The sequence below is a fragment of the Centropristis striata genome, chromosome 8 (genome assembly GCF_030273125.1).
Source record: "Centropristis striata isolate RG_2023a ecotype Rhode Island chromosome 8, C.striata_1.0, whole genome shotgun sequence".
Classification (NCBI taxonomy): Eukaryota; Metazoa; Chordata; class Actinopteri; order Perciformes; family Serranidae; genus Centropristis; species Centropristis striata.
Window position 1 is genome coordinate 19,588,161 of NC_081524.1, and position 16,668 is coordinate 19,604,828.

General features: G+C 43.5%; 1 protein-coding gene across 1 annotated transcript in view; it reads right to left on the reverse strand.

Moving 5' to 3' along the window:
- Positions 1-11,743, reverse strand: part of satb1b (SATB homeobox 1b) — a 51,619-nt gene extending 39,876 nt beyond the window's left edge. Inside the window, exons 1-6 of the mRNA XM_059339420.1 lie at positions 10,333-11,743; positions 8,849-9,087; positions 5,642-5,818; positions 4,650-4,776; positions 2,447-2,500; positions 1,144-1,267 (exon numbers count right to left, since the gene is read on the reverse strand). Of these exons, the coding sequence (XP_059195403.1) occupies positions 1,144-1,267; positions 2,447-2,500; positions 4,650-4,776; positions 5,642-5,818; positions 8,849-9,062 (696 nt within the window). The 5' untranslated portion in view covers positions 9,063-9,087; positions 10,333-11,743. The remainder of the gene's footprint in view (positions 1-1,143; positions 1,268-2,446; positions 2,501-4,649; positions 4,777-5,641; positions 5,819-8,848; positions 9,088-10,332) is intronic.
- Positions 11,744-16,668: the final 4,925 nt, after the last annotated feature.

The window sequence follows — 16,668 nt, forward strand, 5'->3', positions numbered from 1 at the left end:
CGTATTTGAAAATAGCGAATGTGTGTCTGAGGCAGAGTGTGTGTGTGTGTGTGTGTGTGTGTGTGTGTGTGTGTGTGTGTGTGTGCCTGAGTGTTAGATCCTCTGAGCTAGTGTGTGCTCTCCTCTGAGCCGTCTTCACATATGGACCGTAAACAGGGTGATTACCAGACCGGGCTGGGCTCCGCCTGAACGCCACCCAGGGACTCTTTACATCATCAGCGCACTGCTCATGCCCGGCTAAACACACAAACACACACACACTGAGAGCAGCCGCTCACACACATACACACACAGCGCAAATGAGGGTCTCCAGGTGACCATACGGTGGCCTGGGAGGAGAGCTGGCTCCACACTGAAGGCACCTACGCACACGCTTGGATCTGAATACACACACGGCATGCAGAACACAAATAACACTTTCACATACGCGCCCAGTACGTTGATATACATTTCACAAACATACTCAAGTGAATGCACACATACACACACACACACACACACACACACACACTCAGACACACACACATTATTGGCCCTTGTGAGAGATATACTGCCGTTTCATTCCATTCACTCCAGAGCTGCCTCCATGATATACTGACTACACTGCCTGTTAATACAATATCTGCGCTAGTGCTTTCTATCCAGCCTCCCAGCCGACAAAAAAACACAGAATATAACACCTGACACGTCAACGTATGTACAGTACGTCCTGCCTGAAATGTTGAGAATTAGCTAAATGAGAAAAAGAACAAAAACAAATCCAGATCATTCTGGGCTCGGGCCAATGTTTATCTAACAATAACCATACGTTCAACAACACCTCTGCTTTTTGGCTGCCGTTGCATACAAGTCTGTGCATGTGTGCATGTGTGTGTGTGTGTGTGTCTGACGGGGGCGGAAAAAGAAACAAAAAAATCATGCGGCAAAAACAAATGACAATAGCCATTGATTTGGATTTTCTATGCCGATTCTCTTTCCCACTTGATCAAACTCAGGGCATTTGATAAGTAAAGGATAAAAGACAGTGGTGATGGAGATAGGGGTGTTTGTTTTGTTGTGTAGTATGGTAGCAGGGGGGGTTGGGATTGGGCGTTAATCTTTTTTTTTTTTTTTTTTTTAAATAAGCAGACTGGGCTTCAGCACCTGTGATAAGGGACATTCTTTAGCCAGAGAGCTCTGATTCATGTCTTTGAGTAACTCCTTGAGGGCGTTTCTTACTGTAGAGTGGCTCCATTGCTCGGGCGGCAGGTCCTCCAGCTTAGGACAACTGTGGAGAGAGAGAGAGAGAGAGAGAGGGAGAGGAGACATACGGGAGTGTGGGGTGGAGGGGGGGAGGGAGAAAATAGGGATGGGGGGAGGGGGGGGAGAGAGTATGAGAAACAATTCAGATGGAGAAGAGACAAAGATAGAAAAGGAAAAAGCCAGCAGCCCTGATGGTATCTTGAACGAAAATGATAAAATACACAAGCCACAAATTCAGCAACACAATATCAAAATGATTTAATCTGATTGGAAGGGCTGGACATTCCCCTGATATATGGAGCAAATGGGTTATAACAGCAATCTGGAAATCTGGAAATAAATTTGAACCCGACAAAAAAACTCTCGGTGCATGTGTGTAAGAGGCAACTTGGGGAAGTTATCCTGCAGCAACACTTCCTCATCAATTATCACTCATTTGACTCAATCCGGTACAACACCCTGACCCTAACATTGACTGAAAATGAAATGGGAATGGATTCATGATTGATCAATCTGATTCATGTTCTTCTATAAGGTAAGTCCTTGTCATAAAAAGAGCCACCAAAGCCACAAAAATGAGTCTTAATATCGCTTGTGTTGTCCGACCAACAGTTAAAACCACAGAGATATTCAATATATAACAATACTAACCACAGAAAACAGCAAAAGCCTAACTTCAATGATTGATAATATTTAGTCAATAAACTGTCTGTCAATCGGTTATTTAAACTAAGTGTTTCAGCACAACTCGAGTGTTCTATTAGCAACTGGCAATTAAAACCAGGTTGCAATATCAGCCCAAGCCTGTTTAAAATATATATTGATGAAATGGCCAAATCACTGGAACAATCAGATAGACAGAGCGGTAGAGACAGAGAGAGGAAACCAGAGAGAAAGAGAGCTGAACACACGGGCTCCCGCTCTTTTTTTTTTCCTGCTGCAAGCGCCCCTCCAAGACAGACAGATTTCATTTGGCGCATCAAGCAGATGCATCTGGAGATTGCTCTGTCTCTCTCTCTCTCTCTCTCTGCCTGCCTTGCTCTCTCTCTCTCCCTCTTTCATATTCTCCCTCTCTCTCTCTCTCTCTTTCTCTCTCTCCTGATTGTTCTGATTAGTTAATTACTTTATACAACACATCTGCTGGATTGATGCATGAATTATACATCAGCTGCATGTGGCGACTATTATTTCGTGTTACTTCTACCTTCCTGGCTCGTTGTGCTCGGCGAAACAATTTAAGGTGTTACTGGCTAGATTTCTGCGGCAGTTGGGGCGGGATGGGGAGGTGGGGGGTGAGGTGGAGGGGTGGGGGCGGGGGTGAGGGGATGGCGGGGCGGGGAGAGAAAAGGGGAAAAACAAATACAAAACAATAACAATACTGACAACAATATGCAGCAAAATCAAAATAGATTTATAAATCACACAGATTGGCTTTGACGTTAGGTTAGCTGGTGCTAGAGTCGTGTGCCGCAGGGATTCAGCTCTACCTGAGACACACTCTGATTTCTGGGTTTTTTGAAAATGAGAAATAGATTTACATGGTGGTGGGTGGAAGTGTGGAGAAAGTACTGAGCAACAGTGAGAGCGCCCAGTTCTCTCTGGATAAACACTTGCAAGACATATGCTCGATTTTTGCACGAATCGGCAAATTTCTTTTTTCGTGAAACCTGCCTCGGCACTTGACGAGCGAGCGAGATGAGACGCTGAGCGAGGGGTGATGAGCGTACAAGTGCATGACACATTGTGATGCCCATGTGTCCATAAATCTGTCAGTTGGTGTGTTGGAAAACGTTACGAGCAAGGAGATAACAGGAGAGCGGGGTAGAAAAAGGATGCGTGCAACGGTCGAGGCTAACATCTGCTTGTAGGAACAGCACACAACCTCACACACACACACACACACACACACACACACACACACACACACACACACACACACACACACACACACACACTCGCTCACACACAAACAATGGATTTTCCAGAACACCTTAAACTGCTCCAGCAGCTAGAAAGCCTCTGGGGAGAAGGAAGTGAACAAGAGGAGGGAAGGAGAGGGAGAGAGACAGAAAGGGGGTAGTGGAGAAAGACAGCTATCCATGCATTCAAGGCTAGCATGCCGGAAATAAACACAACCTTCTGTATTCTGGCTGGTAGACATGTTCACATCAGTCAGTGTGTGAGTGCTTCATTGGCGAAGGTGGGTGGTGGCGATGGCGGTGGGGGGGGAGACACAGAAGGAGAGGGGAGAGAGAGAGAGGAAGAGGCAGAGCGAGGTAGGAAAAGAGTCGGAACAGCAGCTGGCACAAGCCTCCACACCAGTGCCACTCGGCTGTTTGTGTGTGTGTGTGTGTGCCTATGAGCACATATGACACTGTTTTTGCATCCGTGCCTATAAATGCTTGTATGCTCGCGCTGTGTGTATAAATACGACGAAGCCTCACTCCTACTGAGTAGCATTTAGCATACAGTATGGTAGAGTGACGGCACAAGACAGCTAGCAGTGCAAGAAGCTCTTTTTTATTATTTTTTTTATTTTTTATTATTATATGCGGTGTAGGTTCAGAAGAAATATATTTCACTTAAAATAGCCGGTGCACAGCCAGGTTTATTTATGGGACTTCAGGTGAACAACCGTGTATTCATCTGCTGCAGAGTCATTTTTAGCCATGCGCAGTCTCCAGTTGCCCACTACATTCATTTGATTAATTTTTATATGAAAAGAGCTAAAGTAGTGCTGGTTTGGGAAAAACTGCTACTTTGCTATCATTTTAACCAATCTCCAATACAAAAAGTGTTATCTGGACATTTGTTAACATCGTTTAGCATTTAAACATAGAGCAGCTGCAGGAAATAAATCTACTTTATAACTCATCACAGTAAAAGCTAAACTGTTAGCATGGTATCTATGCTTCCATCGCTTGAGTTTACAAGTCTGTGTTTCTTTAACACAATTAGGTGAGGAAGTTTTCAGTATTCAGAAGGTTTTTTCACAATTCCTGGGAAAGGTCAGTCTGCTGTGAGTGTATGAGTGTGTGTGTCTGTGTGTATTTGTGTGTGTGTGTGTGTGTGTGTGTGAGTAATAGAGCTATTCTCAGTATCAAACATGCAGAGGGCATCGGCAGATTGGCACCTGCCTCTGGGCATACAAGACATGCGATGTGTGTTGGAAGCGCAGACTAATAGGTACAACTCTGCCTCTGTTGTGTATTAAAGCGATCCGATACTGGTGTGTGTTTTAGGTTATGACACTGCACTTTTGTGGGTGGTGGGCAGGCAAAATAAGAAAAAAGTTGTATGTGTACACCTACACACAGTTTGGATTGGTACACATATATGCATTCAAAAGTGTTTGTTTCCAGTCCGTGCTGCTTAACAGGGAAATGTGACACGTGTGCGTTTCTTACCTGTGCAGCTGGATCTTAAGCGTGACCACGTGGTAGACGTCCTGCAGCATGTCAGCCACTGTAGCGTCCGGTGCGTCTGTCACGTATGACAGGGGGACGGGGTTCCACTTCCCCACCTGAATCATACCTGGATGACGCACACACATGATCAACAAGGACACAGACATGGACACACAAAAGCACAACAATGGAGACAAGAGCAAAAAGAATGAAGAAAAAAGTACATTTGGCATCTCAACTTGCTGTCACTAAACCACATCTACACATGTACCTGTATGGGTAAAGCCATTTAGAGGCATTTTGTTCACATAGGCTCTGTTCTTTATACTTTATTTGTAACTAAAATCACAACAACCAACGGCAGAAATTCTCCCGAGACTGCCTAAAAGAAAGGGGGTAGCCCACACTGCAGGAAGCTCATGGGAGAGGTGGACTAGGTTGTGTGTGTGTGTGTTTGCGTGTGTAAGTGTGATGGACAGGCTATAATAAAAGAGCATGCTAAGAGGCACCTTGAAACAGCCACCCTCGGCCTGCGTGCGCTCAAGTGCAATTAGCAGACCCTTTCCTCCACCTGCCCCTCCCACCCACTGAGTCACTGAGTGTATATAAATATATACAGGATGAGTGTGTATGTGTCTTGTGTGCACAATACGTGAATGTGCATATAAGCATTTTAGTGCGTGCATTCAGAGTCCTTGTGGGAATGTGTGTGTGTGTGTGTGTGTGTGAGAGACCCCTGCGAGACTTGAGCATCTCCTGTCTGGGATCAGTGTCAGGATGTGTTACTGTGGCTTTAGATCTGCTGGCGGTAGGCTATTATGGTCACAGAGAGTGTGTAGCATGAGTGTGTGAAGTAACAGCGGGTCAGAAAACGCTGTAGAGAAGACTCTAATGAGCATTAGAGAGAAAAAGCAAGGGGAAAAAGAGGCAGAAGAGAGAAGAAACTTAAGAAGAGATGATGATGAGAGTGAGTGAGTGACTCCAGTGCTTACCTTTGGCCTGGGCCGCTGAGCTGTGGGAGTAGCCCAGCGACAGCAGGGCCATCTCGATGAGCTGGTTGAAGAGCATGTCCTTACGCACCAGGACGAACTCCGCATGCTCCTCCTTGCTGTCAAAATCCATGGGATTCTCGTAGTGCTCGACCACACAGAACACGGGCAGCATGTTGCCTGGGGACACCGAGACGCAGAGTCAAAGTGAGTAAAGGGTTCACATTTCTTCATATGCAAACTTCTGACCTTCAGCATTCTGTGTGTTTGCTAAAAGGGACGAGATTAATATTTAGCACTGATGATTAAGTTACGCTGAGGTTGAGTGTCAAGGGATTATGAGCGAGTGATTAGATTGCTGCTGAGTGGAAGTCCTGTACAGAAATCTACTTAAGGATGAGTTTGGACCACAAAGGCATTTTTTTTGTCTTTTATAGGACACTTTCTATCTTCACCCTCACCTCTTTGTCTCAAAGCCAAACTCTCACATCAACACAGGGAATCAAACACTCCTGAGCTGCACTATAACATGCATTTGTTTTTAGAAATGCTGTCTTTTGTCATTTATTTTCCACAATTTTCCTTCTTGTAGTTTATCCATCTATAATCCCATTTTAAAGAAGCTTTTTTATCTACTGCTGGAGGATTCCTTCCTGCTCATTTTCAAGGTTTTGGGATGATGACATAATATTACACAGATGTTGCACTATGGGTTGTTTAACAAGAAAATATATATGTTAGAAAAATAATTATAACCTCTAGCTCTGTGTGAAGAGGAGCCACAAAAATCCTTCAACTGGTGTGTCTCCTTTTGGCAGAACTGACTGTTTTCTCACTATCAATGCTCTGGGATCACCTTAGCCTTTCCTTCTGCCTGCCAACCCAAAATCATCTTCCCATGATGCAGTGCTTCAAATCCCGTACCACCTCTGCGCCCTGAGGTTTACTAGTCTGTGTCAACAGTGGCTCTGCTGTTAGGTGGAATGAGCAATCCTTGTCCAAAGACTGCCGAATGTTCAAGAGACCCACTGTGCAAATATCACCCAATATGCCATTTTTTCCCTCTCTAAAATAACATCCCTTAAATTTAAGAAAGTTTAAGGGCACAGGGACCACTTGGCCTTCTGAAGTCTCAGTTTGAATAAAAACAACAGCAGAAAATTGAAATTCTGTCAAAGTGTTGACGAGGAGTATCCACAGCTTACTCTTTATGAGTTGCCCTGTTGCCCCACTTTCTCAGTATGTCTCCACGCTACTATTGCCTCAACACGATTTCCGCACATTTATTGTCTTTGCCGATTTAAATGATTCACATTCTAATATTTTCCGATCCCAGGCATTCCAGAAGATGCACACAGCTCTGGCAAAACAATCAATAAGCCGACAGATGCCAGGGAATGTGCTGAAAGAGCTGCTTTTCTCCTCCCCCGATTTTAATAGATAAAGATCTAACAATAAAGACTGCTGTGTAGGTTCATTTGGGGGATCAATACTGGCTTTGTTTCCAGGGAGCCCAGAGAGGGCTGCGGTAAATATTGTTTCGGGCTCGGACACAATGCCCACTGTGGGCCCTCTGCGAAGCCTCCGCGGCGAAACCCGCCCGCCTCCCTTCGGCTGCTTCACCCTTTACCCAGGAAGAAACTTAAAAAAAGCGAGGGGAAGAGGAGGAGGAGGGGGGGAGCAATGAGGAGGCTTGGAGGAACAAACGTCGTAGGAGGCCAAGAGAAGCAGAGATGATGGAGGTGAAAAATTAAGCTCTCTCAGCTGGAGTGCGACACATAGATTAAAGGAGCAAATAAGAGAAACGGCCCATCCGAGGACACTCACACAGCCACATTCCAAGAGTTCCTGAGTCCCTCTTGCCCAAAGAACACCAAACCAGCCAAACAAACAAACAGAAGAGCCTGAGCTGCCAAGTGCTATTACAACTCCGAACCTGCAGGTTTTAAACTCATTTCCAACCCACAAAAAAAAAAAAAAAAACATAATCATAAAAAGGTACATATTTTGGATAGCTTTGCCCGCCGTGTTTTTCACAGGCTGACACCAGTTATATTAAAAAGCTATGTCATAATCTCAAAGTAAAGGCTCCCTTTAAACAAGAATGGCTCTTAAAGGACTGAAACTTTCCCTTAATAAACAAATGTCGGAGCAGGAGGGCTGCGGTTGGAGGGAAGAGCAGTGACACAGCGCTATGCAGCACGACACAGGAATAATTCTCACAGTGCTCTTCTATTAGCTATTGTCTGGGCAAATAAGTGGGAGTGTGTGCACTGTGTGTGTGTATGTGTGTGTGTGTGTGTGTGTGTGTGTGTGTGTGCTGAGATGACTAAAGACGCATTGTAAAAAGGTTTAAGAGTTTTTGGAGAGCATGCAGGGGGTGGTGGTGGTGGGCGGAAGGTGGTGTGTGTGGGAAGGGGGCTATTTAAACTGCATTTAAATAGCTTTCCACTATTTACATGGTTTTATTCTTCTACTACTTGTGCACAAATGCACACATAAAGTTACTTCAACTATATTTATTTCATAATTATTTTTATGCAGATTAAAAAATTGTTCCTTTATTGGTTATTTTGTCAACTCTTTGAGAAATTCATGAATCGTTTTGGGCTATAAAATTGTAGAAATTAGCTCTGCAACTAGTGATTATTTTTATGAGTGATTAATCTGACTATTATTTTATCATTTAATCCATTAATAGTCTATATAAAATGTCCAATAATAGTGAAAAATGGTCATAACAGTTTCCCAGAGCTGAAATAAAAAAATAAAATATATATATATTAAAATCACTGGTTTTATCCCACTTTAAAAACTCACAATTATTCTGTTTTTCTTTACACAAGACAAAATAATTCTGCAAATCTTCACATTTGAGATGCAAATGTTTCGTATTTTTGCCTGAAAAATTTTTAAAACCTACAAATCAATTAATCAACTAATTATTTTAGTGCTATAAGAAATAGTAAGAGGTGCCCCTCACACATTTTTCCATACTCTTGTTACATATGTTTTTGTCCAACAAACAGTCCAAACCCCCAAAATGTACAATCATATCAAATAAAATCAGCAAATCTTTACATTTGAAATGCAGAAAGCTGCAAACTTACTAAATAAGGAATATTACATATACCAAAATTGTTAAATTGCACACACACACACACACACACACACACACACACACACACACACACAGTCTGTCCCTCTTACCTCTCTTGTGACAGGTCTTCAGCAGGTGTCCGGTGGGTTTGTACGGGACCCCGGCTAGTTTGGCCCCGGTGCTGCCCAGCCTGGCCCGGCCCAGGGGGCTGCCGTTCTGCTCCAGCCGGGGCAGCTTGGCCGGCGGGGCCTTGGCCTCTGCCATGCTGTTGACCAGCTCAGAGTTCTCCTTGCCCAAACACGCCTCGCTGAGATGGTCCATCATTCTCAGCACCTCTGCTCACTATCACCTGGAGACACACAGAAGGATCCGGCTGTCAGAAGAGATATGTGTGTGGCATAAAAAGAGGCAGTGAAATGTGATACGAAGAGAACAATGAACACAAAATCTTCTGTGTTGATGTCACTGACATGTGAAGACGCGATGGGACGTTTTTATAGAGCAAAAAAAAGTGCTTTAAGTAATTGAAACCTCTGAGAACAGACCCATTACGGCAGTAACTGTCAATTCGCTTCAGTTATGACAACTCGGGCCACAGTGACGTTTTCGTGCCGCTGTAATGTTCCCATTTTTCAACACATGTATTATGTATGGGTGTCCCACTAGAGATTCCCATGCGAGAGGGGGCAAACAAGCCCCGGTTTTAGTGCAAACACATTAATTTGCTGGGAGATTCCACTTGAATGAATACAGTGCAGTTCAAGGAACAAGGTTCTGCCGCGGCGCACGCAGAGCGAGAGGGAAACTAACGTAATTCAGTTTCTGAGTCACTTCGTGCGGCTTCACAGTCATGACGCAGCTCGTCAGGGGAAGGGAGGGCGAAAAAAGGCCGCAACGTCATTTTGGTGTGACAGACGCTCTCACAGCCACTTACATGACTTTACAGGTGTGAACTTCTGCAAGAGTAGAGCGGTATTCGTGGAAGGAAATAAGTTTACAACTTTGGGAAGGGAAGTCAGCTTCTGGAAACTTCAACAGACAGCTGCTGACTCATGAGGACAAGCATGAAAAGTTAAAGAAAAGACAAGAGAGGAGGGAGAGATGGAGCCTCTGTGGCAGCTTTAACCACAGGTGCTTCAGTGCACAGACACAAAGATATTGATTGAGGCTCAAGCTGACAATTCATACATTATCTGAACTCCCTGGAGTAAACTTCAAGACTCCATCAGTCATAATACAAGATGTGTTAACGTACAAAAACTGCAAATGGAAAAAGTAATTAAGGATGATTCAGGTTAACGCACTGTGATGATGAACATGAACTGGAATGCTGTTGTCAAAAGAGTGAAAAGGGCAAAATCATCCACCCCCACGCACAAGATCATGAACTCCCCCATTCATAGCATGCAATGAGGCAACTAATTCCCAACAAACAAGGGGGCCAAAGGAATCCAGACCCGGACACAGTCAGGATCCAGGTCAGGATTTTAAAATGACCTTAAAACACATTTAAGGGAAAAAAAACTAGGAGCAATAGTTTAAATGGGGGGCTTAAAGGGAGGAGGAAAGTGGGGAAAAATCTCCCAAAACCAACCTGAAACGCAGCACTTCTTCAGCACTGGGGAGCATATAACACCGCCTGGAAAACACGTCTTCTTCAAGTTTGGCCAGGGTAGAAAAGAAAAAAAGACACTCAAAACAACTCCTGCTTCCCGGTCTTGTTATCTCTCTCCCTCTCTCTCTATGTGTGCATGATAGCAGGGAAAAAAATAATCAGTGTTTAAAAAGACGCTTTCTCCTGCTCTTCTTCGCGGAGGACTGGCAGGCGGAGGGGAAAAACAACAACCCGGGTCTGTGCGAGAGACGACGAGGTCGAGATGGACCGCGATAGGCGAACATTGGTAAGCGGTTTGTGCGTGTGTGTGTCTGTCTATGCGTCCGTTAGCTTATTATTCCGTCCAGCTGGAAGGAGGAAAAAAACGGCAACCGAGACCGTCAGAACCGGCGACATTTAGCACAAAGTGAGCGGGTCTAGCCGCGTCCAGATCGGTTACAAGTGAAGGCGACTTCTGCTTTAGTTCGCACCACAAACATCCAAATCGCTACATCGGCAGCAGCCGATCAGTACAGTGAGCAGCGGAAAGCAAAGCACCTCGGACACAGTTGTAATGATAAATAACCGCCGCCGAAGACCTAATAAACCCTCGCTGTGTGGAGGAGAGAGAGCCTTCACAAAATAGCTCTACGTCGGCTTAGCTAGATCTGACTACCGGCTGATACACACACAGAGAGAAAAATAATAATAATAATAATAACCGACAGTCTCTGCTATCGCGTTGGAGGCGATGTGGAGACGATATGCGGACAGTCGAAACAGGTTCGCAAAATAAAAGAAGGAGAGGGGGGTCAAAAAGTGCGCTTTACTTTCCGATGTCGAGCATAAATAAGGCTTGCTGTGGATGCATAAGAGAGCTGCCTGCGATAGTAATAGTAGGAGGTGTCCTGTTGGTTGGGGATTGGCGTCCGGACGGAGCTCCTCTTTTCTTTCTATCTCCCTCTCTGCTGTCTCTCCCCCTCTCTCACTCCGTCTCTCCCTCTCTGTCCCCATTAAATTATTAGTTGTATTGACTCATCACTCCCCCCTCTCCTCTCCTCGCTGCTGGTGCTGCTGCCGCTGCTTGCTGCTTGCTTGTGCTTTCCCTTTCTCCTCCTCATTTCAAATGGCGTGGTGGTAGAAGGGGGTAAAAAAAAAAAAAATAGGGGAAAAAAATAGAAGATAGGAGGGGGATGTATGTGTGTGTGTGAGAGTGAGAGAGAGGGAGACAGTGTAGGGAGGAGAGTGTGTGAAGGAAGAAATAATCCCCCTTATAATAAGAATAATCAAATATGATTCCTCCGCATCTCAGGCCGAAAAAGTCCAGGCGGAGACAAATAAAAGTAGAGAAAGTGGAGACACATAAACACACATGCATGCACACAGACACACACACGCACGCGCGCGCGCGCGCGCACACACACACACACACACAGCAAGGAGGAACGGTGGTGCGATTTCCGGCTGTGCGCGCAGGAATTTTTAATCAGCTTGATTAGAGTGAGGCGGTCCTGCATTTATTACCGGGTAACACGCAGATGCTCACACGCACGGGGGCACGCGCACACGCGCGCGCGCGCACACACACACACACACACACACACACACACACACACACACAAAAGATACCTTAAATATTGACTTGTTTTGTATTTACTTGTGCACAATAAATAGTTTTTTTTAGTCCACAAAGTATTTTATATTCAGTAATTCGGTCGAAAATGTTAAGCTAAGGTGAACTATTTGACCTCCAGTCGGTTAAGATATCAATAAATATCACAATAAACTAAAAAGAACCCCCAAAAATACATTTTTGCATTTACATAAAAGCTTTGAAGTGACCGCCTAACACCAAAACTTCCCATAACTTTTATCAATTTTGCAAATTTGCACCTGCAGAAAATAGGCATGCCTCAAGTCTTTTGCCTTCTTTTAACTACCTAATTGATATCAGAAATTACAAATTATTAAGCATTAAAAATGTGTCATAGCTTTTGGTCAAATGGAAAAACTATAAACCTCAATCTTAGACAACAATAATATTACAAAAAATAAATATTTACATATTGAATAAGGTATTCATTTACATCTTGAACTCTTAATAGACCCCATCATGGCAAAAATTTACTCTAATAAATATCAAGCCTTAAAATATGGTAAGGCTCCATTATTCTCTCCAGCATTCAGTACTGAGTTGGCAATGTCTAATTAGTCTAATATTTAGTTATTGCATTGTAAATATAGTAAAATACATGAATTCTGACATGATATGATCATATATAAAATATATTTTGAATAAGGGTGTTTATTTCCCTTTATTGTCATATACTTTGGGTCAGTTTGCTTGCACCTGTTGAGGTTTTATTCTGTAAAGTAGTTTAACCTGTACTTACTGCAAATGTAATATAACAAGGTAATCTTAATGGGAGGTCCTGATTCTACATGTATATTGCTAAAATGTAAAGATGGTCGTCATTTCTGATCCCATCATTTGGCTTTTGTTCTCAACCTGCTATTATCTCACAAACTTTCTCTCCAAAGCAGGTCATACTGTATTTTGTCAAACTGGATTATACCAAAATATTAGACAAGCTAATCTCTGTTGATATTGTCAACAAAACCCTGAACTGTCAAAGTGGAGGAAGCACTGAAATGAGGTAAGAAAAGAAAAAAAAAGAGGAATGTTTAGATGCTGTAGAGCGACACAATCTCTGCAAACAATAGCAAGCTGGAAGGTTTTCTCAAGCTGATGTGCGAGCTATTGTCATTATTTTGTAATTATTTCACGAACCTTTCCCTGCTGGCGGGCTTTGTTGCTCTCGAGCAAACTGAGAAAATATCAGACAAGGTAATCTCTGTTGATATTGTCAATAAAAGGCCCTGATGTGGTGTTTGCAGCTAACCTTAAGGTGGCCTAATAATAACGGTTTCACTGTGACTTTATGAGCAAAGACCAGACTAATATGTGGCAGATGCACACACAGGTGACAATAAATGCACCAGTGCTGTCTGCATTTCCATCTTTAGGTCTGATGAAGAGCCGGAGGGGTGAGTGTGTGAGGTAAAGTTCACTGTCAAGACCACAGGGGAAATGCCTTTTAATACAGTGATATTATATGAATAGTATACAGGGTGAGAGCAAAGAAATGCACAAGTATTCATGAATTCCTCACTAATGTGACACAGCTTTTGTTTTTAGTGACTGATGTATATAACAAGCGAGGTGAGGCGATATGATCATCTGGCCAACATCCACATCAAAGAAAAAATGAGCATGTACGTTTGTCCAGGTTGTGTAAGACAGAAAAACAGGAAACCAACAGAAAACAGGAAATGCGTACACCTATCACGACGGCGACAAAGCCAGAGGTTGTGAAGTCAGTTGTGGAGGTCAGGCGGGCGCATGTGAACAGCTACATAACACTGCATGCTTACTAATAAATCTTTGCAGGGCTCATAAACTCCCTCTGTGTGTGCGAGAGCGTAAATACAGCGACGGTACATGGTCTCACACACAAAAGCTGTTGTTTCATAAACAATGCAACACCGCAGACGTGAGCTTCTCAGCTTAGCTCGACAGCAACCACCGTCAAAGTCAGTGACGACGACAGTTGGAGAAACTCTGCGGAACAACTGTGAAGACAATCGTTCAGATTTACCGAAAGGTGTTTACAGGCTCAGTTTTTAGAGGAAAACAAAGTGGAGTTCTTTAAAAAGGAGGCTGAAACTGGAACAGATCAAAGAGCCAATCTCGGAAGAAGTGATGGTGTGTTGTGTCACTAACGTAGTAGAAACGGTACAGTTACACTACTCATTCAACCCCAAGAGTTGTGAGACCAAATTGTTCCACCCACCTATGTGGGGTCAAAAGTTTTCTCAATTCAAAATACATTTGTGTCGAAAAAGGCTGCATTAGAAATTCACAGCAGAAGGCCAGCGGAGAGGCTTTTAACGGAAAAATACAATGTGAAACTCACCTTTCAGACCTGAGATGGAACAATGTCTTGTGATATTGACACCCAGTGAGCAGGAGGTGTAAGTTTTGAGGGGGTGGCGGCACTTTAAAAAGGGTCCCGCGTTTGTGGTTTTTCAACAGGAAATGGAGGAGTTGTTAAAAACTGCTCGTATGAGACCCTCCGACATGAGTGAATTCACAAGCAGAGAGGCTGCCGCACAGATTCAGTGATCAATTCTTATCTTAAACCGTTCTCGGGGTTTCAGTGAGCTGCCAGCACTGTGTACTAAACACAGCTGCGGTGTGCAGTGTGGTTAAATGGCTCTGCTATGTGTCTGAATAAAGGACCCAAACTGTGGAGTAATTACTATATTTTCAGAGATTCATTCCAACATGAGATATTATTTCAGCCCCTGAAAAATGTGACAATAATTCCCACAAAGTCACTGAAGACATGAAAGTAAAATTCACAAATGAATCATATTGAAGGTGCTCCCTATCTTAAGCTCTCTGCTACATAATAGGTGCATTAAAGAGGGTGGAACTGCCCTTTTTTGTATATTTTTTGATCTAGGAATAATGAATATCAGGTAATAGTTTGTCTCTAAAAAAGGATATGTAGCATTTTAAGGCTGTGCCTCCTGTTCAGGTTCACTGGTGTCACTGTGTATGGAACATGATTTGCACAGACAGGCTACAGGCTACAACCCCCCCACCCCCAACACACACACACACACACACACCCAAACCTGCTCCTCAGCAGATCACTTTGCATCACCTCGACCTGCACGGCATCGCTGCACAACATTCTGCATGTTGACATGTTTTCCACGTTGACATGTTTTACATGATGTTCTCCGCAGCTCCTGTTCCTGTCTTTGCTTTGTTTTTTTTTGCTTTTTTCCTTGGCCGCAGTTAGCAGCGTTCGGAAAAATAGGAGCGACGGTGAAAGCAAGCCATTGTCGGCAAATGCTCTTTTCTATCTGGCATGACGCAAGCAGCCGCAGTCATTTCCACTGTGATTGTCGGGCACCATCAGAGAGCATCGATAACCCCTGCCAGGCCTTGGCACCGCCAACAGGTGCCGGCACTGCCAGCTAGGTTGGCACCGACGTGGCTGTGAAAACCCTCTGACATCCAGAAGGGCACAGATTTGCACTGAATGCACCACTGAATCAACACTGCTGATTATCAATTAACATATACCGTTTTGTATCACACAGAAAAGAGGGGAAAAATGGGTTTTGAAACACAGAAAGCCTGTTTAAAAATACTAGCCGTGTGCTGTTATAATCATGTGCTGAATACAGATTTAGCTCTGTTCAAGGTGGGTTTTTACAAGCCGGTGAGCCTTTGTGTTGTGGAGATACAGGACGTAATTGTTCAGGCAAGATTTTGTGCCCGTTGGCTTAGATTTTGTACAGAAAACATGAAAAATGACATGAGAAACATGACAGACTGGATGCTAAATTGCAACAAAAGACGACACATATTTAAATGTCAAGAGTCATACCATTACACCACAGATATATTTCACCTTCACTGTGTGTAACACCACAGCTCCTGTATGTTTTCACCATAACACACTTATCACAACTATCACACATCTGGCCTGCTGCTATTTAACCACATGTTTATGTCTCGGAGGAATTAAGTACGTCTTCCCTTAAAAGGACATTAATAATCAACGCATAAAGGAGGAAAAAATGAAGAAGAAAATGTTTTATTGTTGGCTCAACATGGAGATGTGTCTTTATTAAGTGTCAGGCGACGCCGCCGCCATCACTTACTGTATGTAGGTGTTGTGATGTCTTCATGCTCGCCACTTGATGCTTCTAATGGGCATTAATAAGATTATTTGGATTACTAATACAAATTAGTCTGCGCATCCAGTCTGAGTGAACACAAACAGCATTGGAGAGGGGGGGGGCGCTGTCACCGGTTTGACTTTGAGCTCTTTCTGCAAGTGTCTCCCACAATAAAAACACACACATAAACATAATAGTATTATTAGGAGGCTGCAAAGGATTTAATAATCTGTCTGGGAATGTGTCAAAACACGCCTGCATTAGTGTGGGTGCACACATGAACCTCAGCGAGACTGAAGATGACATGTAGAGAGAAAAAAAAAAAACTGAGGGTGGTGTACAGTACATGCCGTGCAAAACCAACAAGCAGTTAAATGATTAATAAAAGAAATTAAATCAATCTTTTCTCTGAACATGAAGCGCTGAATTGATGCAGAAGTAGATGGAATTGTGTGATTAACAATTACTGATTTATTTTTTCATTTTATTATGACTGAACTGAAAGGAGGCTTTTGACTGTTGGAACAAAGATATTGTTTAGTGCTGCTGGCATTAGTAGGTCATTATGTGGTG